Genomic DNA, 25,821 nt, shown 5'->3' with positions numbered 1-25,821 from the left:
CCGGAAAAAATGGTCACTGGCAGATCGGCTTCGAAATCCATCGTGCGACATGTCAAACTTCATGATTTTGCAAAACAAGTACACTGGAGTACACTTCGGCGATTTTCGATCGAATTGGCCACCCTCCGGGATCTTCCAGGGCCTGGTTCCCTTGGGGAAGTGGCCAATTTTCGTTCAATCTTGGAATCCATCTTGCGACATATCAAACTTCATGATTTTGCAAAACAAGTACAGTGGAGGACATTTAGGCGATTTTCGATCGAATTGGCCACCCTCCGGGTACTTCCAGGGTCTGGTTCCCTTGGGGAAGTGGCCAATTTTCATTCAATCTTGGAACCCATCTTGCGACATATCAAACTTCATGATTTTGCAAAACAAGTACACTGGAGTACATTTAGGCGATTTTCGATCGAATTGGCCACCCTCCGGGTACTTCCAGGGCCTGGTTCCCTTGGGGAAGTGGCCAATTTTTGTTCAATCTTGGAATCCATCTTGCGACATATCAAACTTCATGATTTTGCAAAACAAGTACAGTGGAGGACATTTAGGCGATTTTCGATCGAATTGGCCACCCTCCGGGTACTTCCAGGGTCTGGTTCCCTTGGGGAAGTGGCCAACTTTCATTCAATCTTGGAACCCATCTTGCGACATATCAAACTTCATGATTTTGCAAAACAAGTACACTGGAGTACATTTCGGCGATTTTCGATCGAATTGGCCACCCTCCGGGTACTTCCAGGGCCTGGTTCCCTTGAGGAAGTGGCCAATTTTCATTCAATCTTGGAACCCATCTTGCGACATATCAAACTTCATGATTTTGCAAAACAAGTACACTTCCGGAGGAATTCCTAGAGGAACTTCCGGAGGAATTCCTGGAGGGACTTCCGGAGGAATTCCTGGCCACTTTTCCAATGGAACCAGGCCCTTCTTCCTTCGAGTACTTTCCTGAGGGTGGCCAATTCGATCGAAAATCGCCGAAACGTACTCCAGTGAACTTGTTTTGCAAAATCATGAAGTTTGATATGTCGCAAGATGGGTTCCAAGATTGAATGAAAATTGGCCACTTCCCCAAGGGAACCAGGCCCTGGAAGTACCCGGAGGGTGGCCAATTCGATCGAAAATCGCCTAAATGTACTCCAGTGAACTTGTTTTGCAAAATCATGAAGTTTGATATGTCGCAAGATGGGTTCCAAGATTGAATGAAAATTGGCCACTTTCCCAAGGGAACCAGGCCCTGGAAGTACCCGGAGGGTGGCCAATTCGATCGAAATCGCCGAAATGTACTCCAGTGTACTTGTTTTGCAAAATCATGAATTTGATATGTCACAAGATGGGTTCCAAGATTGATCGGAAATTGGCCACTTCCCCAAGGGAACCAGGCCCTGGAAGTACCCGGATAGTGGTCAATTCGATCCAAAATCCCCAAAATTTACTCCATTGTACTTGTTTTGCAAAATCATGAAGTTTGATATGTCGCAAGATGGGTTTTCGAAGCCGATCTGCCAGTGACCATTTTTCCGGGAGGAGGTAACCCCAGTACTCCCGGAATATATCCGGAACCATGGCCATTGGACAAAATTGACTTCGGTTCCTAAAACTATAGCAATTTTGTGATCGATTCCAGAAGATTGCTTGAAAATCCGTTAGAAATTGGCTGAGCTACGTGGTTTTAAATTTTGAGTTTTGTCGTAAAATGGGGGTTGGGGACGTACGTGTTAACTCCCACGGAACAGGCTGGGGGGAATGTACGACGACAACCGTTCATCAATGATATACGACCTCTGCGACGACTTCAATATGTCAATTTTGAATACAGGAGAAGTTACACGAGTGGCTCCTCCAGCAAGAGATAGCCGTCTAGATCTTTCCATTTGTTCGAGCTCATTATCGTTGGACTGTACTTGGAAGGTGGTCCAAGATCCCCATGGTAGTGATCATTTGCCGATCGAAGTTTTAATTTCCAATGGACATAATCAATCCGCTTCTATCGACCTCTCATATGACCTCACGAAGCACATCGATTGGGGGAAATATGGAGAGGCCATCATCAATGGCATACAGTCGATAGAAACACTTCCACCGCGGAAGAGTACCAGTTTCTATCTCAGTTGGTTATTGACAGCGCTCTCCATGCACAACGCCGGCCGGTGCCAGGAGCTTCGGTTCGTAGGAAACCACATAGTCCGTGGTGCAACATCGCGTGCACACAGCTCTATCGCGAAAAATCCAACGCGTTTAAGGAATTTCGGAAACACGGATCGATCGTTCTTCACAAACGGTACATCGCGCTCGAAGTCCAGTTCAAGAAGCTGGTCAAGGTGAAGAAACGCGAATATTGGCGCACTTTCGTTGAAGGCTTGTCGCGCGAGACTTCAATAAAATCTCTTTGGACCGTCGGAAGGAGAATGCGAAACGCGTCGTCCGTTAACGAAGATCGTGAAAGCTCGCCGCGGTGGATACTTGACTTTGCAAAGAAAGTTTGTCCGGATTCGGTACCAGTGGAGCAAGTATCACGTGATACTTTTGCTGACAGGGATGATATGGATCACCCCTTTTTGATGATCGAATTCTCGCTCGCTCTCCTTTCATGCAACAATTCTGCTCCGGGGATGGATAGAATCAGGTTCAATTTGCTCAAAAACCTCCCAGACGCCGCGAAGAAGCGCCTATTGAATTTGTTCAATCAGTTACTGGAGTGCAACATTGTTCCGGATGATTGGAGAGAAGTGAGGGTGATAGCCATCCAGAAGCCCGGAAAACCCGCGTCGGATTATAATTCGTATCGCCCAATCGCGATGCTATCATGCCTTCGGAAGGTGTTGGAGAAGATGATACTCTTCCGGTTGGACAAATGGGTTGAATCTAATGGTTTGTTGTCAGATACACAATTTGGTTTTCGTAGGGGAAAGGGGACGAACGACTGTCTTGCGTTGCTTTTCTTCAGAAATTCAGTTATCTTTCGCTAAAAAAGAGCAAATGGGCTCAGTATTTTTGGACATTAAGGGGGCTTTTGATTCAGTTTGCGTCGATGTCTTATCCGATAAGCTTCACGCCTGTGGACTTTCTCCAATTTTAAACAACTATGTGTACAATTTGTTGTCAGAGAAGCGTATGAGTTTTTTCCCATGGTGACTTGGCAACTTCACGAATTAATGGGTATCCCCCAGGGCTCATGTTTGAGCCCCCTTCTTTACAATTTTTACGTCAGAGACATTGATGAATGTCTCATGCCAAATTGCTCGCTGAGACAGCTTGCAGATGATTGTGTTGTATCCGTTTCGGGGCCAACAGCGGTTGATCTGCAAGGACCATTGCAAGATACTTTGGACAATTTGTCTACTTGGGCTTTAAAGCTGGGTATCGAATTCTCCCCGGAGAAAAATGAGATGGTTGTCTTTTCAAAAAAACATAAGCCGGCTAAGTTCTCGCTTCAACTGATGGGTAAGACAATCACTCATAGCATGTCTTCTAAATACCTCGGGGTCTGGTTCGACTCGAAATGCACCTTCGGGAAGCACATTGTGTATCTGACACAAAAATGCCAGAAAAGAATCAACTTCATGCGAACAATAACCGGAACATGGTGGGGAGCGCACCCCGAAGATCTCATCACGTTGTATCGAACAACAATTCTGTCGGTTCTCGAATACGGTAGCTTCTGCTTCCAGTCCGCGGCGAAAACACACATGCTGAAGCTCCAACGGATTCAGTACCGCTGTCTCCGTATCGCGTTGGGTTGTATGAATTCGACTCATACGATGAGTCTGGAAGTACTTGCGGGAGTTCTTCCTCTGACAGATCGTTTCGCGGAATTATCGCTCCGGTTCCTCCTCCGTTGTGAGGTTCTCAATCCATTGGTCATTAACAACTTCGAAAAGCTGCTTGAACAAAACCCTCAATCTCGTTTCATGAGTATTTACCACTGGTATATGACGCTGGAGGTATGCCCATCATCGGTTGACACCAATCGTGCTAACTCCTTAGACTCCTACAGTTCCTCTGTATCATTTGATCTGTCCATGAAGCAGGAGGTTCATGGAATACCAGACTCCCTTCGTGCGGAGGTATTACCTCCATTATTTGTAAGCAAATACGGGCATGCCAGCCAGGAGAGAAGCTTTTACACATATGGGTCAAAAACGGATGACTCCACTGGTTTCGGTGTTTTTAACATTTTTCATAGCGCCTATTTTAAGCTCAAAGAGCCTTGTTCTGTGTATACTGCTGAGCTAGCAGCTATACACTACCTCCTGACCACTTTTTCATCTTCTCCGACTGTCTAAGTTCACTGGAGGCTGTTCGGTCAATGAAACCGGTTAAGCACTCAGTGTATCTTTTGAACGGGATACGGAAAGCTTTGAGTGCTTTATCAAAACGGTCTTACACAATCACCATGGCTTGGGTTCCTTCTCATTACTTGATTCCGGGAAATGAGAAACCGGTTGGCTAAGATTGGCACTATGGAAGGTGATATTTACGATCGGAAACCTACCTTCGATGATTATTTCACATTAGTTCCTAAGGAAACCTTCATCAGCTGGCAACAGAAATGGACAAATGGGGAGTTGGGTAGATGGCTGTATTCAATTCGTTCGCAGGTGTCGAAGCGTCCATGGTTCAAAAAATTGAATATGGGACGAGACTTCATTCGAACCATGTGTCGTCTAATGTCCAATCACTACACTTTAAACGCACATCTTTTCAGAGTGGGGCTCTCAGAAGGCAATCTTTGTGTTTGCGGCGCAGATTATCAGGACATAGACCATGTCGTGTGGGCGTGCGATGAGCATCGTGGCCCCAGATCTACGCTAAATGAACATCTCCGGGTCCGAGGAAAACAACGAAAACCTATTAGGGAAGTGTTGGCGGGTCTTGACCTCGAATACATGTCCCTTGTCCACCAATTCTTGAAAGTAGCAGATGTTAGGATGTAACCATTGTCCCCTTGTCGTACCCCATCACGAATGTCTTCTTCTTGTTGCTCATCAATGTCTGTCGTTATTCCCTCTCGTATTTCTTCCTCTTGTTGTCTTCCAAGAAAATATTTGTTTGTTCCGTTACAGATGAAACATCGTTAAGCATCTAAACCATGTAACCATTAGTATCGTAATTAGTAAATACCTTAAATCCCTTTCCTTTCCCTTTGTATTATTGTATTCCCTAACCTCGACCAAACCGCGAGTTTTTCGGTTCCCCAAAACTAACATTATTTATAAGAATCAAGATTAAAATTGTACTAGAAACATGATTTTGGCTCCGTAGCGCTTTACGGCAAATGAGCCTTTCAAATAAACAAAAGATTAAAAAAAAAATATTTTGATAATGAAAATGAACATTTCAGCGTGTTTTATATACGGATCACGTTGCTGATACCTGTTACTTGTTATCTGGTATTGCGACAATTTTTCATGAGGCACGCTCTATATGCACGCTATTGCGGAGCGACTGAAGAAAATTTCAGTAGTAAAGGGGATCATTACTAGCACTCACTCCCTTTTCAAAATATCCTCCACAGCACGATAAAACGGCAATTGATTTCATATTAACTCGATTGTAAGTTTGTACTAACATGGACATCTTTCAAGTATCAGTCTCGTGTCACTAGCAATTGATATCCAAATGCAATGCTATTGATACCCAGATAGTGGATAACAATCTCTGATTTCTTTCATTACGAACAATGCAAGAAGGAAACAATTGAAAGAGCTTGTCATGTGGTGTTACCTCAGAAAATCTTGAAAACCTTAAATTCATTTGTCGCTCAAAGTCGATTGCTCCACCTTCCGGATGCAGGATCTGGCAGTCTAATCCTGAATTAAGTACATACAACTAGAAATAGCTTAAAGCTGCTCTACTCTGTTCATGACCAGACACACAACTCTATCCACTTCACTACTCACATCGACACATATATGGGTTTTCCTGGGTGCACCCAGCCAAATTATTTAAATTGCATCTCGAAGAACAATGTTATGTCTTCGGTCTCGGGTGTATCTCCGACAAGGATATTAAATTATTTAAAACAATATTTGAGTTGGGAGTTGGAATTTTGTCAGTCCAGGCGAACTTTGTTGAACATGGATGGTTCAGTTGGATGTAGAGATGAAATTTCCCAAATCTGTTTGAGTTTACTCATGACCATCAAATAAATTGCAATCGCTCTACTAAATTGGCTGACAGATTTCTGGTGCGCTCCTGGGGAAACAGCTTTTAATATAAGAACCCATACAAACGTCAAGCATCGGATTTGGGACGCCAGGGAGGAGGGAGGATGAGAAGTTTCCTACATCCTTCCGAATGAGCAGGAGAAGTCAGAGTTTTACGACCAAGCAAGCAAACTCTTGCGATATGTTCTTTGGTCGCTGTCGGTATATGAATTTCCAGTCACTTAAAAGCCTGTCACGTAAACTGGTTGAAATATTTCAGTCATAACCTTTTCCACACTTGCGCCACCACTCGCACGATGGTTTCCTGCGTATTAGCGATATCAGATGGAGCAACTTCATCCCAGTGTAAGCAAAGGAACATCCAACCAATTGAATGTAGAAGTTTATATGTTAATCATATTCGGTTTCCGCCGTATCTCGATTTTCCTATCTAGTTTTCGGAGCGTGTGAAAAGGGTGTGCTTGTGCTACGATTTGCTCAATTTGAATAGCGACTCCGGGGAGAATTGGGCCACTGGGGGGTTGTATTATCAACTTAACCGATAACAATAAATTGTAATGCGGGAGACGGGGGAAGATATTCATAAATTATCGCAGTAAAATCACTCGCACAAATTAGAAAACAGGTAAATTGATTCCTCTGATGTGAGCTGCAAACATCTGCGTTGACAACATGTGAGATCGTCAACTAGGAAAGGGAGCACGTTTTACAGAATTAAGATTTGTGTCACCAGCAACATACAGGGTTCATCACCAATTGAACAGAATAAATGGTTGCTATCACCGTATTCCGAACATAGGTCGTGAGAGAGGTACGTACATGGGAATCGCGAAACAATTTAAAGCGCGAAATTACTCAACTAGATCCGAGCCAACGGCAAAAACAATTAAAGCATTTGAAGGCACGGCTGGCTAACGTATGCGGTCTATCACTTGTGAAGCGTCGCCCACACCTTCTGAGTCCACTTTCTTTTTCGTTGTTTACTCAACGGCACCGGAAAGAGCGCAGAATGAAAACACTTTTTTTTCATTTCCTCAAATATCTCACTCACCAGCTCCAGAACAGTGCGAACCCCGACTAAATAATGCCTTTTCTATTCAGTCAGAATTTTGCCACTGGTCGAGTGCTACGTTTGATTGGTATAAAGTGCCGTTCGATAAATGTTGAACTATTGTGATTAAGCTGCTGTGAATTCTGGTGACTTTGAAAATGTGTGAATACTAGTGAATATCTCTTACAAATTCCTCCTGAAAATTTGCCCACATGAATACCAACCGGAATCCGCGGGAAAAATCTGAAACAAATGAACCGCTAATAATATTCAAATATTTCACACAATCAGTGTTACCTTGGAATGTTCCAGAAGATCAAAAACCAATATATGAACATGAACATGCTAAAAAATTTGAATAAAATTTTAGATTCAAAATACACGGTGAAGAGTGATTAATTGTAAATTAGTTATTCTTGCTGACCTCAAATTGGAATAAATTTCTTTAATATCCTTCTATTACTAGATGACATGTTATGAACTTAACCGGAAAATGTCAAAATTTGGATGATTCTGAAAGTAAAAATTTTTTTGAAGCATTGCATAGCAAAGTTACTTCGTAGATTAGATACAAAAGTGATACTCATGTTTTTCTTTTCAAAACTATTAGAAATCAAGGTGGGCGTGGTCCTTGATTTCAATCTAGGAAAATAATCACAAAAGCATGAGGATTACTACTCCTAGCCGCGCCCATCTTTACCGTAACTTGGGAGGGGAAGGAAGTGTCACCCTCATAAGTACCACGGAGTTGGATATTAGGGAAGGTAGTCGTTGGGTCCGGATTTGCCTGTAGCTAACAATGTGACCATAGTAGAACTTACACACACCACACAAATGTGTCTACCCAGCACTACGGAGACGATTCTGAAAGTTAAAATACTGATATCCACTTTCAGGGATTACTCAGCTCAAGGCACAAATTATTTTTTTATTGTAATTAAAATTATACAAAGTTTGTTTTACATTTAGTGTTACCTGCCGTAAATACTATCAACTTAATTTCAAAAAGTTACCGAAGTGCTTTTCAAAAACTTTTCCATTATTCCACCTTATTTCTCGTAATTCTTTTTTGAATACAAATAAATTTGGCTCTGAAGTACCTAAATTGAAGGAAACCACTCGCATCGTCAGCCAAAGCGCCGCCTTCCATCTCTTTGATCGTAGATTAATGTTGGTTGATAAAATTTCTTCAATATCTGAACATCTCACACCTAATCGAGCTCGAATAATCTGGTTTGAACATTCTTTTAACCATTGTTTCTTACTATCAAAACCACCGCATTTGATGCAGAAGGGCTCTCGACGAATGCCGTAAGCGTACAACTAACTATTTTTATTTTTTTAGCTATTATATCATTGAAGAAACAGAAAACCTTTGCACGGTCCTGTGTGGGAATGAAATTATAGCTTAAATTTTGCCAAATGGTTTGCAAATGGTCTGCAGCAACTAAATTTTCAATTTTAGGAACGTAGTTCCTTTCATCAATAACATAACAATACAATAATTTTGTAGACGGAAAAATGAATCTTGTATGTACGTTTTCCTAGCATTTTTAGTTAAAACTTGGGGTGAACGGAAATCCAAAAGTTACAGCTCTTCTTGAATATTTCCCAATGAATCATTGCTTTGCAGTATTTTTTTTTTAAGAGCTTTAATTTTTAACTCTGGGTCAATCAATTGAAGACCACCTTTCTCAGAGTTTTAATACAACTGGTTCCTATCGACTTTGAAAATAAATCCTGCCCATAAAAATTTGCCGCATGCCGATTTCAGTTGCGCCAAATGCTCATTTAAGGCGGGAATATTTGAGCAATGTACCAAATTTTCGATAATATGAAAGTATTAAGTATCCAACATCTTTCATACAAATTTAGATACCTAACAGAGTGTTTTTGTAACGTAAACTTAATATTAATTAATATTAATTACAGAATCGTAGTTCTTCACTACAGAATTGTACCAGCTTTTTTCGAAAACAACTACACACGTAACCAAAGATCATACAGTCTGTTTCAAATATGCTACGTGCTCCGACTGACATAAACAATAAAATGCATTCACGGTATATATTCTTGGTCATCAAAGAATTACCTGGAGCTAAGGCCTATGATTCTATAAGCATAACCAAATATGGTAGATACGATTGTACGACAATTCCCCGAAAACCAATTCCCCGAATGCAATTTCCCCGAATGTAAATTCCCCGAATGTAAATTCCCCGAATGTAACAATTCCCCGAATGTAACAATTCCCCGAATGTAACATTTCCCCGAATGGAACAATTCCCCGAAAACATAGTACCTCTTACAAACACATCTTCACAATCGACTGTATGCGTCCGAAAAAAGCAGCGTTTAAAGATACGTTCAAGTGTGTCTTATTGGACATTACCAGCGCAATATCCTTTGGTGAATATGGGTGTGGCCAGGAGTAGTAATCCTCGCTTTCGTGATTTTTATCCTAGATTGAAATCAAGGATCACACCTTCCTTGATTTCTGATAGCAATTTGAATAAGGATTTCAAAAGAAAAACATAAGTATCACTAGTGTTCAATCTACAAAGTACACCGTAGCTATGCTACACTTATCAGCTCTTTTGGTAGTATTAGATATTTTTGATCCTCTAAAATCTGTTTTTAAATTATAAAAATATCAGGGTAGTATGATTTCCAAGGTGCTTTTTAATCTATAATAGTCGAACAACGGCTGTGTGTTTTTTAAAGCAGTATCGCAAACGGCAATTCCGATTGAAAGCGTTTTTGGTAAATATTTTTTTTATCTTCGAAATTAAACTCCTGTCCTGTAAATACCTTATTAAGAAGTTTGAGGCAATGGTTGATGTGAATCCTTTTAAACAAAAATATTGCATTTGCCCGGACTAAGACAATGGTGCAGTGGCGTAGCCAGGAGGGTGGTTTTGGGTATAAAACCCCCCCCAAAAACAAAATTTTTGGAAGGAATTGCAATGTATTGGCGCGGCCGTACCTTTCGACAGTCATTCGCCGCGTGAAGTTTTGTGCAAGTACCCATTTGGTAACACTACAAACGCCGCGCAGTGTATCATATCCAGAAAATCTGACAATATTATTCTATTTTTAATAACACGTTCTTCTTCTTCTTCATTGGCATTACATCCCCCACTGGGACATTGCCGCCTCGCAGCTTAGTGTTCATTAAGCACTTCCACAGTTATTAACTTTGAGGTTTCTAAGCCAAGTTACCATTTCTGCATTCGTATATCATGAGGCTAACACGATGATACTTTTATGCCCAGGGAAGTCGAGACAATTTCCAATCCGAAAATTGTCTAGACCGGCACCGGGAATCGAACCCAGCCACCCTCAGCATGGTCTTGCTTTGTAGTCGCGCATCTTACCGCACGACTAAGGAGGGCCCCTCCTATCGTATCGTATCTGCCCGAAATAAGATAATATGGATGTAATCCATTCTTTAAAATAAATCATTTCCACGAAGTAAGGCAATGGTAGATGTGGTCCCTTCTACAGAAATAGGCGTTAGCTCGAAATAATGCAAATATGAATGAATTGAGAATATAATAAGAATTAATGTGCTCTCTTATTTCGATACCAATTTGGCCAGAATAAGGAAAAAAAATATAAGCAATATATATTGAATGTATAATATTTTATCGAAAAACAATTTGCCGAATTCATTTTCTCAGAATAGCATTAGACTTTTTTTCAGATTGTTCTTAAAATTGGCTTTTTCTTGGATAAGTGTGGCATAGCAGCAGTATCGAAACATATTATTTCTCCATATCAATCCTTTATTATATCCGGCAAGCGCGCTCCTATAGTGAAGAATTATCTCCTCTTCTTGCCTTATTATGGACAGACGTTCTCTCTCGAGACGCTTTATACTGATTAGACGAGTTTATAAAAAGAAGGCAATCTCCTCCATTACCGTTACATCGGGTAGAAGGGATCATTTAAAGAAGGCACTGTCTCATTGATTCACTTTATTTCAGACAAACGAGTTCATTTAAAGAAGGGACTATCTATCCTCTTTGCCTTATACCGGGCAAATGTGTTCATTTGAGGAAGACATTGTCACTTCCTTTTGCTTTAAACTGGGCAGATGAATTCATCATACCAAGGATACTAAAACATTTAAAGAAAGCAATATCTCTTCACTTCGCCTTGGGCTGTTTTTCAACTTAGTGTTCTACTAGCATTTCCATATTGAAAGCTTTCCCGTGCCTGCCAGTTACATGAATGTCTTGTGTAACAAGTGCAATGGACACATTGTGCTCTCAAAACCGAAAATGCTTCTCACCCGAAAGCATCCTAAGCCGAACCGAGAATCAAACTAGCAACCTCCGGATCAGAAATCCTCCAATCGCTTAGTGCCGCACTCAAAAAGAAGAGAAGCATTCGGGGAAATGTTACATTCGGGGAATTGTTTCATTCGGGGAATTGTTACATTCGGGGAAATGTTACATTCGGGGAATTGTTATTCGGGGAAATTGCATTCGGGGAATTGGTTTTCGGGGAATGGTCGTACAATCGGTAGATACTCTTAGTGATACTGATCGCATTCCACAGCAACACGTTCGGACAATTTGTGTTTTTTTCTCATAATTCTCTCTTCGATTTTCGCGATTTTTTCACGATTTTATGAGATTATGAGGTTTACGCAGTTTAAAAGAGATTTCAAAAATTAAAAAAAAATGTGTTGCCAAAATCGAATGATTTTGTTGCCAAAATCGAATGGCTTTGCCGAAATCGAATATGTATTGCCAACATCGAATTTTGCCTTATTCGAATGGGGTCTGTACCTAAATTGAAATGCGTTTACAGTATTTGTTGTGGACCATGTAAGAAGTCCGTAAAGTTTAGAAATTTGGGTCTACACACGCAATCGAAGATAAGTCAGCCAGTTTCATATATGGTACATACTCTTAGTGTTACAATGGTTAGAATGAGTTTACTGCATATGTTCTTGGTCATCCAATAATTCCTTGGAGTTAGGGCCTATAGACGTTCTTAGTGATACCAAGATTTGAATTTGTTCACAGAATATGTTCGTGGTCATTCAAGGAATTCCTTAACCCTTTTCAGGATGGATGGGTCATATAGGCCATCCTGAACTTTATGCCTGCAATTAGTTTTCAGGAATGCGAGATGCTCAAGGTACTCCAAAACGTTCTCGAGTATAGCCCCCGGTACTTACCGGATCAATCGAGGCTTTGGCAATGTCTTCATCGTCGGTGCACACCCAATTCGGTTCTATAAGCATATACACATCATGCAAACTTTATTTGTATTGAATACGAGATGCTCAAGGTACTCCAAAACGCACGTTCTAAACCCCAGGCCGGTTTGAAAAACCATAACGGTCTGTAGTAGTGTTGAGTGAAATTCTATCGGCTCAATGGACCTGCTGGGATGTTTAGCGACGCACGGATACATTGTTCGGGCCTTGGTTGATCGGGTAGATCGTATGTATGTTCTGAACTCCAGGCCGTTTTGGAGACCCTGAAATATGTTACATTAATTCAAAATTTCATTTATTATGATCACATATGTATGATTGGACATATTCTCAGCTTTGGACATTTTGTTTGTAGAGATATTTTCTTATGAATTCGAGGGTATGTACTCCAGAACAGTTTGGACGCCCTATGTCATCCGAAAAATTATTTCAACACCCTTTTAGTTCTTTATATACTACACACCTAAAAAAAATCATGTAATTTTAGGTGCTGTGACACCGACATATACGAGCGTCATTTTTGACGTAAAATTAGGTGGTACTTTAATTTTACATCACAACTTTATTGACAAAAAAAACTGATTGATCAGAACGAGAATCGAACATAAGTCCGCTGAGTGAGAGCCCAGCACGCTACCACTCAGCTATCTTCGTTTCTTGAAAGAGGGATGATCGAAGTAAAACTGGTTCCACGATTTGCACTGAACAAGTATTTCACTGCGTCAAGTCATTGACTGCTTGTGTGTTAGGTGCGTTGCAACGGGTGCTGTGTTTAGGTTCCGTGACATGTAATTTTAAACCATCTGACAATGAAAAATATACGATTCTGTTAATGTCATGTGGTTTTGTGTCATTTTATTGAAATACTTCACCTGTAATATTCATAATTTTTTGGTGTATAGTTTTAGCAGGATCGAGCGGAAAAACCCAAACCTGTACGTTAAATCCATGTAAAAAATCACTAAGGGCATGTGCCATATTTAAAACAAAATGGCTGACCTTTGGTTACGCATTTTGTCTCAAAGGCCTTAACTCCAGGGATTTCTTGGATGGCCGATAACATATACTGTGAACGCATTCTATCATTTGCATCACTAGAGCAAGTCGAATGAAAATAAAACCTTTGGAATACCCTACCGCCACATTCATGTTTGCCAAAAATACTTTACTTGGCTTTTTTCTTGGCTTTTTTCGGTGGTAATGATACTACTCAAAGCGAAAGGGAGTAGATGAAAGTAATGAAATTACAGATTCGATTGACACCGCAAGCGAACGGTAAGTGCGAAATGAATAGAAACTGAAGATTAGCAGAGGGCCATATTAGAGAACAAGCGCTCTTTAAGATCGAACTATTAATCATCCAAAAGCCTCTTGGTTTATTGAGATGTACAGTCAAATCGTTCAAAAATAAATTATCTCGCTCCATTTTACGGTTCGTACCCGTGTATTCATAGATATTCACATAATTGATGTGATTCACTACTATTGAATTTCGGGACCAGCTATGCTGCCGTCATACGCATATTTGTCCCATGTTTGCTGGGATTTCCTATGTACATGGGACAGTTATGCGTATAACGGCAGTATGGCAGCTAATGCACGAAAACGGACTTCCGGACAAACTGATACGGTTGATCGAGGCGACGATGGATCGGGTGATGTGCGTAGTTCGAGTTTCAGGGGCTTTCTCGAGTCCCTTCGAAACGCATAGAGGGTTACGGCAAGGTGATGGTCTCTCGTGTCTGCTATTCAACATCGCTTTGGAGGGAGTAATACGAAGGGAAGGGATTGACACGAGTGGTACGGTTTTCACGAAGTCCGTCCAGTTATTTGGTTTCGCCGACGACATTGATATCATGGCACGTAACTTTGAGAGGACTACATCAGACTGAAAAGCGAAGCTAAACGGATTGGACTAGTCATCAACACGTCGAAGACGATGTACATGATAGGAAGAGGCTCAAGAGAAGTCAATGTAAGCCACCCACCACGAGTTTCTATCGGTGGTGACGAAATCGAGGTGGTTGTCGAATTCGAGTACTTGGGCTCACTGGTGACCGCCGATAACGATACCAGCAGAGAAATTCGGAGGCGCATAGTGGCTGGAAATCGTACGAATTTTGTACTCCGCAAGACGCTTCGATCTAATAGAGTTCGCCGCCGTACCAAACTGACTATCTACAAAACGCTTATAAGACCGGTAGTTCTCTACGGACACGAGACCTGGACGATGCTCGTGGAGGACCAACGCGCACTGGGAGTTTTTGAAAGGAAAGTGTTGCGTATCATCTATGGTGGAGTGCAGATGGCGGACGGTACGTGGAGGAGGCGAATGAACCACGAGTTGCATCAGCTGTTGGGAGAACCATCCATCGTTCACACCGCGAAAATCGGAAGACTGCGGTGGGCCGGGCACGTAGCCAGAATGGCGGACAGTAATCCGGTGAAAATGGTTCTCGACAATGATCCGACGGGAACAAGAAGGCGAGGTGCACAGCGGGCAAGGTGGATCGATCAGGTGGAGGACGATTTGCGGACGGATTTGCATACTGCGTGGTTGCCGAAGTGCAGCCATGGACCGAGCTGAATGGAGAAGACTTTTATGTACAGCAAATGCCACTCCGGCCTTATTCTGATAATAAATAAATAAATACTATTGAATTTATTCAATTACTGGAATGCGCTACAGTAACACTATAGATAGTAGAATCTATAGATGAGCGAATGCATGGCTGAGTCGATTTTTTTGCTCGTGCACACGCGCATATGACGTCACAGCCCTTAACGTTTCCATTGAAATCGTGACGTCATGCTCGTTTGGAGACACGTTTGACAGTTCGTTTGGAGACAGAGGATTTATCTTCGCTCATCTATATATTCCACTATCTATAAGTAACACTAAGTAACGCTGAAATAATTTCGTATCAAATAAGAAGTCCCTGAGCCCTTCTCTCCAACGGTAACAATAGCGCGATGGGTGGGCATAAAGGAAAAATTAGCACACAAAAATGTAACACACTTCTTGCAAAAATAGTATGTCAATACCATGAACATTAATAAAATCCCTAAGCAAGAATTTATTGATATTTGTCGTACTGCTGTTCAAATTTAAAATACCTACACTCACTAAAAAATTCATATTATCTTCCAAATGCTAAGTCACTCATTAACTACGATCTTCTCTTCTTCATTCATTTGCTCCGTGAGTTCAACTAAAGCTGGAGTCACCGGATCATCCAGCACTGGTAACCCACCTGGTTTGGAGAGTTCCATCTGCTTCGTCTTGCTCCGAGTCAAATGGTCCTGGGCTTCGCTCACAAGAGTACCGTCCGTGGTGACCACTACAGTCTGCTGGTCCATATCTGTATTTGAATTCTCCTAGTCAGAACACTCGTTTCTCTGTCCCTTGTTCCGTGATTTATGTCCCCTCTTCGACGAGTTTTTACCATTACCTTTTATTGATTCTTTCCGCCGACCCTGCGTCTTCATCTCTTTCGACAACATTTGATTTCGCTGCACCGCTTTTCTGTATTACTGTTTGACCTTGCGTGTCACACATCTCAACTCCAATGTTGCTTGCTGCGCATTGCAAGCGGTTCGGACGTAGTACCTAGTAGCAAGCAACACCGTGGGATGCTCGATGTTAGCTTTTGTCACTGTGTTAGTTGGAGTCTTATCCGTTTGTACAGCTTGCAATGTAGGTTTAAAGGTTCCCCCAAACACAAGCGACGCGACAGTCGCAACGCGATTCTATCGCTTGGCGACAGCGATTCTGTCGCCGTTGATATGGAAGCGTATATAGAACATTGCCTGCAGCGATCCAACGATAAAATCGCGGCGACTGGTTGTCGCCGTCGCGGCGATAAAATCGCTTAGGTTTGGGGGAGCCTTAACTCTTCGACCACCACCAGTCACGACTCCACTGTACGTAGGTTGACCTGTAACTCCCAGTCGCTCATGCATATAGATTTCTTCTGCGGATACTCAGCTTTTAAGTGCTCTGCTCTGCCACATTGGTAACACTCGTTCACCAACCCTTCGTAAAACACCCGAGCTTTGATGTGTCGTACATTTAGGAACGCTGGGACTTCGACCTTGTCTTTTAATTCGAGGTGGACTCCCTGAACTGATGTCCAGATTGGGAAACCTGTCTCCTCTCCATACTTCTCTTGAACCATTCGTATCACTTTTCCGTATTTACCGAGAACTGACACAATTACGCGATCCTCAATCTCCGGGGGGAGTTAAAAAAAAATACTGACAAAACGCACAATGGCATTATCAGGAGAATACTTCACCATTGCACATAGGAATTTACTGTATGCGAATTCCATTGTATCTGGTAGACTCCGCAGTGTGTATCTCATATCTTCCTCAGTCTTGAACTTTTCATTTTCATTTATTTAGTTAACATCTAAACAGATAACACTGAATCAACAATTTGACGCCACAATGCACGGTTCGAGGCCGCATCTCTCCATCCTCGGATACGCCCCACGCTCGCCAAGTCGTTCTGCACCTGGTCTGCCCATCTCGCTCGCTGCGCTCCACGCCGTCTCGTACCTGCCGGATCGGAAGCGAACACCATCTTTGCAGGGTTGCTGTCCGGCATTCTTGCAACATGTCCTGCCCATCGTACCCTTCCGGCTTTAGCCACCTTCTGGATACTGGGTTCGCCGTAGAGTTGGGCGAGCTCATGGTTCATTCTTCGCCGCCACACACCGTCTTCTTGCACACCGCCAAAGATGGTCCTAAGCACCCGTCTCTCGAATACTCCGAGTGCTTGCAAGTCCTCCTCGAGCATTGTCCATGTTTCATGTCCGTAGAGGACTACCGGTCTTATTAACGTCTTGTACATGACACATTTGGTGCGGTGGCGAATCTTTTCGACCGCAGTTTCTTCTGGAGCCCGTAGTAGGCCCGACTTCCACAGATGATGCGCCTTCGTATTTCACGACTAACGTTGTTGTCAGCCGTTAGCAAGGATCCGAGGTAGACGAATTCCTCGACCACCTCGAAGGTATCCCCGTCTATCGTAACACTGCTTCCCAGGCGGGCCCTGTCGCGCTCGGTTCCGCCCACAAGCATGTACTTTGTCTTTGACGCATTCACCACCAGTCCAACTTTTGTTGCTTCACGTTTCAGGCGGGTGTACAGTTCTGCCACCTTTGCAAATGTTCGGCCGACAATGTCCATGTCATCCGCGAAGCAAATAAATTGACTGGATCTGTTGAAAATCGTACCCCGGCTGTTACACCCGGCTCTCCGCATGACACCTTCTAGCGCAATGTTGAACAACAGGCACGAAAGTCCATCACCTTGTCTTAGTCCCCGGCGCGATTCGAACGAACTGGAGTGTTCGCCCGAAATCTTCACACAGTTTTGCACACCATCCACCGTTGCTTTGATCAGTCTGGTAAGCTTCCCAGGAAGCTGTTCTCGTCCATAATTTTCCATAGCTCTACGCGGTCTATACTGTCGTATGCCGCCTTGAAATCAACGAACAGATGGTGCGTTGGGACCTGGTATTCACGGCATTTTGAAGGATTTGCCGTACAGTAAAGATCTGGTCCGTTGTCGAGCGGCCGTCAACGAAGCCGGCTTGATAACTTCCCACGAACTCGTTCACTAATGGTGACAGACGACGGAAGATGATCTGGGATATCACTTTGTAGGCGGCATTAAGGATGGTGATCGCTCGAAAGTTCTCACACTCCAGTTTGTCGCCTTTCTTGTAGATGGGGCATATAACCCCTTCCTTCCACTCCTCCGGTAGCTGTTCGGTTTCCCAGATTCTGACTATCAGTTTGTGCAGGCAAGTGGCCAGCTTTTCCGGGCCCATCTTGATGAGCTCAGCTCCGATACCATCCTTACCAGCTGATTTATTGGTCTTTAGCTGTTGAATGGCATCCTTAACTTCCCTCAAGGTGGGGGCTGGTTGGCTTCCATCGTCCGCTGAACTGACGTAGTCATCTCCTCCGCTGCCTTGACTTTCACTGCCTGTACTCTCAGCGCCATTCAGATGTTCCTCGTAGTGCTGCTTCCACCTTTCGATCACCACACGTTCGTCCGTCAAGATGCTCCCATCCTTATCCCGGCACATTTCGGCTCGCGGCACGAAGCCTTTGCGGGATGCGTTGAGCTTCTGATAGAACTTGCGTGTATCTTGAGAACGGCACAGCTGTTCCATCTCCTCGCACTCCGCTTCTTCCAGGCGGCGTTTCTTCTCCTGAAAAAGGCGGGTCTGCTGTCTCCGCTTCCGTCTATAACGTTCCACGTTCTGCCGGGTACCTTGCTGCAGCGCAACCGCCCGCGCTGCGTCCTTCTCCTCCAGAATCTGTCTGCACTCTTCGTCGAACCAATCGTTCCGTCGACTTCGACCCATATACCCGACGTTGTTCTCCGCTGCGTCGTTAATGGCTGCTTTAACTGTACTCCAGCAGTCCTCAAGAGCCCCATCGAGCTCACCCTCTTCCGGCAACGCTGCCTCGAGATGCTGCGCGTATGCAGTGGCGACATCAGGTTGCTTCAGTCGCTCTAGGTCGTACCGCGGCGGTCGTCGGTACCGAACATTGTTGATGACGGATAGTTTTGGGCGCAGTTTAACCATCACCAGATAGTGGTCAGAGTCGATGTTAGCGCCACGATATGTCCTGACGTCGATAATGTCGGAGAAGTGCCGTCCATCAATCAGAACGTGGTCGATTTGTGATTCTGTCTGCAGTGGTGATCTCCAGGTGTACCGATACGGGAGGCTGTGTTGGAAGTAGGTGCTACGAATGGCCATATTCTTGGAGGCGGCGAAATCAATTAGTCGTAGGCCGTTTTCGTTCGTCAGCCGGTGAGCGCTGAACTTTCCAATAGTCGGTCTAAACTCCTCCTCTTGGCCAACCTGAGCGTTCAAATCTCCTATGATGATTTTGACGTCGTGTCTTGGGCAGCTGTCGTACTCACGTTCCAGCTGCGCGTAGAATGCGTCCTTATCATCATCAGTGCTTCCGGAGTGTGGGCTATGGACGTTGATTATGCTGAAGTTGAAGAACCGGCCTTTGATCCTCAACCTGCCCATTCTTTCATTGATCGGCCACCCCCCGATCACGCGCCTTTGCATATCGCCCATCACTATGAAAGCTGTTCCCAGCTCGTGTGTGTTGCCGCAGCTCTGGTAGATGGTATGATTACCTCTAAACGTTCGCACCATTGATCCCTTCCAACAAACCTCCTGCAGCGCTACGATGCCGAATCCACGGTCCTTGAGCACATCGGCGAGTATGCGTGTGCTCCCGATGAAGTTGAGAGATTTGCAGTTCCACGAACCGAGTTTCCAATCGCTAGTCCCTTTTCGTCGCAGTGGTCTTCGCCGATGGTTCCGGTCCGTACTCTCTTGTTGATTGTTCGTTGCTTATGATTTTTAAAGGCTGGCTTGCAGGGCCTGACACCAAACCCCTAAATTTCCGGAGGACCATTCCTCCTTATTTCCGGTGGACCATGGTGCACAGTTTCACTTAGAGTCCCTCGCTGGCACTCGGACGATGATCAGCCGCCCCTAACATGGAGAACAGACGCTGTTGTGAGCCGATCCTGACATGGAGAACAGACGCTCAATAAGATTTGCACCTCCGGAAGGAGCAAACCCCCTTCCTGTCAGCATACGACCATAGTTCCCACCGGGGTTGGTTACCCGATCTTCCCTAAGGTTGCTCGTATCCCGGCCAGCACCGCGGGGAGGTAGGGATAGGAGTTGCTGGGTAAGAGGCTAAGGACCGCGAGATGGGGTCTATTTTATTCCTTCAGGTACGCGAAGTACCAATGGTACGCTTTACCCAGCATTTGCCGTGCCCAGTCTTGAACTTTATTATCACCGAAACGTCGTTCTTGTCCTTCTACGTGGACAAGAGTTTCTCACTTTTTAGTCCCATTCTTGTTCTCATAAAGCCAAAAATGTCGGCGTCTAACGGCTCTGGGCTGCCCCGTTCGAAGCGAAGCCGCATAGAATTCGTTCTTAACTCAAACACAGCCGTTTTACTGTTCAGGTTCCAACACTGTATTTCTGCCTAGAACTATTGTTTCACTGAGCTGAAACGTGCTCGAGAATAATATCGCTTGTGCTAGAATTTTCGAGTCTAACCAAAAACTGATCAAATCTATATATCTATATACATAAAAATGAATTTCTGTCTGTCTGACCCTTATAGACTCGGAAACAACTGGACCGATTGTCGTGAAAATTTGTATGCAGGGATTTTGGGGATGGCTCGAGACCCCTTCCACCTCTGGAAAGGGGAGCTCCCATACAAATGAAACAGAAACTTCTGCATAACTCGAGAACTAACTTGGTATAACATACGATACAGAAAAGGTTTACTTTCTGCTATCGAGCAGTGTATTGATCATAAAACAAGTTCACGGTATCAAAAATATCAAATTCAAATAAATACTGCCTAACGTTTCGCAATGCTTCGAATCAGATTAGACATCAATTTCATTACGTTTCGGAAACTAATCTATAGGACGTTTCGTTCCAAGCCAGCATGGCAATCTTTGATATTTCATATGAAAAAATATCAGCCGATCAATTAGGGATCGCTCATAAATTACGTCACGCAAATTTGGTAACACTTTTTGTATGGGTGTTTACATTTGTTTGTATGGACCGTAACGCTAGGCTTGACACCCTGCTTTTCTCCACGACGTTACGTAATTTGTGAACGGCCCCTTATCTAATCTCCGGGTTTTGGCCACCTGGCGTGGAAATTAATTATGATGTTGATAGCTCAATATGTGCATAGGCACAGCATGTGAAGATTGAATCCGAAAAATGTATTGGAGTCATCCAGTTTAGTTTGGTGACAGTCTGTGCAGAAGAGGAACAGCACTTACTAGGGTAAACATCCTATTGTTGTGGTATTCAATGTCTGTGATTGCAGTTGTGTCAAAATATTTCAGGAAATATCAGTTTTCAAAACAATGAATCGCCTGCTTTGAGCGTGCTTACAGCGGCACACTGGGAGTTAACTTTTGGAAATCAATATGACGAAAGGCATCTAATTTTCAATATCTCGAAAATTATCACCTAACTCGAAAAAATATTTAATATGCGTAGTGGCAGTCACCTTCCTACATAACTGGTACCAAATAGTTTTTCGTGAAAGTTCCAACTGTTGAGAAAACCCGCGTTAGATGTCTTTCGCCATACAAACTTCGGATGGATAACTCATGCTGGCTATTTTCACATATGTATACGTTAGCGCCTGGTGCTGGCAGCGGCGGGTAGGAAACCAGCCACTGTATGTGATTCATTGACCTTGCGTTGAAACTCTTCAGATTAACTACCGGAACTCTTTTTGTTCAACGTAACTATTGTTGCTGTATCGCTCTCCATATGAATAGGCAATTATGTCCTATTATATTATAGCTTGTTCCTATTGTAATGAAAACAAACTATTAAAAAAATTAGCCCATTTGATGTAATACTACTGCCGTGCTAAACATAGTTGTCGCATGTCGTTTTTTTTTTTACAATGCCATTCCCACTGTGCTGGCGATGGCGCAATTGTTCATATAAGTTATTTTTCTATCAAACATCATGGCTAGATTTGTCAGCTATCCATTCTAGTTCCTGAATCCATTGTGGGATACTTCTGTAAAACGCCAAGACAACGAGAAAGGTATCACCTAAAAATTACATGGGACAACTATGCTTGGGACGGCAGTACAGAAAATCCTCCGCATCTGCAAAGACAAATAACGGCCAGATAGTCGCCTAAGAAAGCATTCCTCCAGAAAAAAAATGCTTTGATAGCACGTGCTTTTTATATTTCGGATAAATTTTACACATCTATGAAAGCCTTGGGAAATGATCAAAAATTGTCACTTTGTAACAAGGCACAATATTCCGTTTATGATTGAGGAATTTCTGAAACTAGTCTTGTTTTGACACGGTGCCTAATAAGCAGTTTTACGTGATTTTACCCTATATAAAGCCAACATTCAATAACTTCGAAACCATCGAAGTAGACTTAATACGAACCAAAAATGATAGTCACATGAATGGAAATCAAAGTAGGTATTCGTTCAATTGGATGTCAGTCGTATCTGGTGATTCATCCAAGGAAGAAGGTGTTCCAAGACGATTCCGCTTGCCTTTTATCAGAACTGACTCCACATTTGGTGAAACTTCTGGACTTTTTAGCATATTTTCTAAGTATTTGTGGAAAGTTTTGGTGGTAAGCAAGTGGGGTACCCATGGACAAAATGTGTTGCTTATCATTGTTCGCTCCTTATTACGTGTGTAATCTGGTAAGTGATCCAACCAAAAATAGCTAACTTTCTAGCAAGTTCCTCTGTTAAACATTTTTGGGAACAAAATACAAAATATAAATTCAAAAATAAATTGTGAGTGAAAATATATTTATTCTACGATCAATCCCAAGTAACAATTTCAATGCTTCGTGGATTTATTTAATTCTTATATTACTATATTCTTATATATTCTTTTAAATAGCAATCACCATAGCTAGTTGCTCAGTTTTATTGTCAATTTTATTGCTATCAACAAACCCCTTACAAGTATGCCGAAAAAGCTTCAAACGTTAACGTCTGTTGATCTTATGAGCAGCTCTACGGTAGTGATAAAGAACGTGATAAATCTTATTTTCAAAGCTCGATAAAAGCTACAATTTTTGGTCGTAATGTGGTCAAACAAATTACCGCAATAAGGATATTTGCATTGCAAAGAGCTTATGACGGTATTTAAAAAAGTAACATTTTTCTGATCGAAATTTGTGATGGCCATGTTGAAAATGGAGGAGCATTTTAAGTCAATGCAATTTATCCCTGAAATTCGTGATTAGATCAGCTTTCCACCTCGTAAAACGCTGCTTTTGGTGATTGACAAATGTTTTAGGGTGTAAAACCAATTGATTCAATTGAGATTTACAATATTGTTGTTATAATTATTTCAAATTATATGCCCAGAACTACATTATTTGAAGAGCGAGTGGTGTTGAATCTAATTTTTTCACTAGCTTTCACCATGAAATTAAACGCGCACCTCATTTGGATATAAGTGAATTGAAAAACCCCGAAATAAAATTATTAGATTCGATTAAAATTTATTAGATAAAATTATTAGAATTAGATTAGATAAAATTATTAGAATATTAGATTCAATTTGGCTAATTTGTGTAATGAGCCAGCGTAATTATAAATTTGAATCCTACATTTTAAATAGGAGGATTAGACAGTTTGAACTCATGCAGGTTGTCTTATTAATTATAAGGTTCCTCATCATTTGTACATTTTTTCTCAGGTAATTTTTTGCTATCTAAAAATAATACTATGAATTGTATTTGGCGATTTCAGACCTTAAAATTGCTATGAGATATGTATTTTTAACACTGAAATAGGCAAAATTAATTCAAGTAAACTATATTTCCAGTCATATCCTACGCCAAAATAAAAAGAATACCTTCTCATAAATTATGACACATTTTTATTTCATTTTCAGCCCAAGCGTAATCCCCGTCATGATCAATTTTCACACTTATCTTTTTTTTTACCAGGTTACCGTTTATAGTGAAATGTGAAACGAAAACGATACATTTAAACAATAAACGAACGGAAAAATAATATAACTTGCGCGACTATTCATCCGCACTTGCACCGTAACATCGAAAGTGGTGAATACAAAATGTCATTTATTTTGAAATATTGGTTTAATATCGAAAATATTTACCAAACAATTCAACCGGCATGTCGCTCTATGAAATGGTTCGGATTTATGCCTTTCACATTGTTGCTTCCGGAACGGAACGGCAAAGGGAGAACCGTGTCGCAGCTTCCAGCAACTCTCGCTTTTAAAAAACTGGACGTCCTCTTACTGCTCCTGTGGCAAATCTACATTCTGTCCATTTTCAACGCTCACTGGTTTTCGCAACTGTCCAATGCACCGATGTCGAAAATCATGATTTACCTCAGCATTCTGCTGTACATCGTTGAGACAGTGATGGTGAGTTGGGTCCAGCTGCGGATAGCACTCAGCCGGAACAAAATTGACGAGCTTCTCCGATTGATCCGCTTCTCAGACGAGCTGGTACGAACGACTATGCAAATGCGTGCGATGGCCAATTTCAACACATTCAGCAGTTTTTGTTTCCCCAAATGCACTTCACAGATCGAACCGCTCGGATTCGCAGTCAATCATCGCCGGCACCATCTGGGGCTGGTTTTGCTGATCTTGGGCACGATAATTTGCACCATTTGTGTGATGGCAGTTGAATTCGTGCTGGGTGACCAGTTCCATTCCCGAAGTGTCGCTATGCAGGAACGGGTTTACTCCAGCGGTGCAACGATTTACTACTTCATACTACGAACTGCCCAAGTTTGCCCCCTGGTGGTGTTTCTTGGTGCAATATTGGCGTTCCGGTCCCGTTTCCGATTGTTGAATGCTGCATTTCGGTGAGATATTTGCGTTGCGCTTTGTTTGAATAGCTGTATGAGTTCTTTTTTCCCGCGCACAATTTTCAGAAACATTTTCCTGGAGGGTAAAAACGATTCCAACGATAAGGACATGGAAAATCGTTTGCGAGTGATTGTCGTAGGACACGATACCATGACTGAAGCGGTAGAACTATTCAATGATATTTTTGGACTGCAAGTAAGTTTAAGTGCGGCACCCCAATCAGCGTTTGTTAGATTTCCTTATAATTTTGTATTGGAACCTATCAAAATCTGTACAATGAATGATCATATGAAACATTGCTATATTCTTTTTTATGTCATTTTGCTTCCATTTAAATGGAAATGCATTTATAGAATCAAGCGCCAGATCATAAAGGAACCGTTTTTCGTTTGAAATGTTACCAATTTCATTATTTCTCCAAATGTCAGTCTCGAGTCTCGAGGAGTCGATCAACTCGCAGCTTGGTCGAGGTTAAGGAGTGCAACAATAAAAAAAATGATGGGTTAGGACCTAGAGGATATAACGTGCCCTTAGGTAGCGTTGATTTGGTCTCCTCATAATGATTGGCGTAATGCAGACAAGGAACAAATTGTAATGATAATAATGACTCCACGAACGGAATGAGAGACAGTTAAACGATGATATTGCGCTTCAATAAATTGTGCACAAGGACCATGTTGACTTTTCGATAGGAATGCACGTTTAACGAGTAATGGAGATTAGTCGACACATTACCTTAATAAAGTCTCTGCTTACCCCTTGAATCAGGGTCTCTTCGATACCTACGCCCGTATATATCGCTTTCCATAACGCCCTCCTTGACAAGTGAGTCCGCTTTCCATTACCCGGTATCCAACTATGTTGATGGACTCATACCAAAGCGATTTATTTATTTATTACCAGA

At 42.4% G+C, this 25,821-nt stretch overlaps 1 protein-coding gene across 8 annotated transcripts in view; it reads left to right on the top strand.

Annotated features, from left to right (window-relative positions):
• LOC134220089 (uncharacterized) overlaps positions 1-25,821 on the top strand; it is a 47,982-nt gene that overhangs the window by 9,482 nt on the left and 12,679 nt on the right. For 2 of the 8 annotated variants that reach the window (XM_062699056.1, XM_062699050.1), the window contains exons 1-3: positions 22,558-22,753; positions 24,019-24,913; positions 24,983-25,112. In XM_062699056.1, coding sequence (XP_062555040.1) covers positions 24,147-24,913; positions 24,983-25,112 — 897 coding nt within the window. In that variant the 5' untranslated portion in view covers positions 22,558-22,753; positions 24,019-24,146. Of the gene's footprint in view, positions 1-7,280; positions 7,379-7,566; positions 7,603-22,557; positions 22,754-24,018; positions 24,914-24,982; positions 25,113-25,821 lie in introns of those variants that run through there. The other 6 variants (XM_062699057.1, XM_062699055.1, XM_062699051.1 and 3 more) reach the window with 6 other exon arrangements.

The sequence above is a fragment of the Armigeres subalbatus genome, chromosome 3 (genome assembly GCF_024139115.2).
Source record: "Armigeres subalbatus isolate Guangzhou_Male chromosome 3, GZ_Asu_2, whole genome shotgun sequence".
NCBI lineage: Eukaryota > Metazoa > Arthropoda > Insecta > Diptera > Culicidae > Armigeres > Armigeres subalbatus.
Note: the sequence above shows the minus strand (reverse complement) of the source record. Positions and strands in the feature narration are given on the sequence as shown.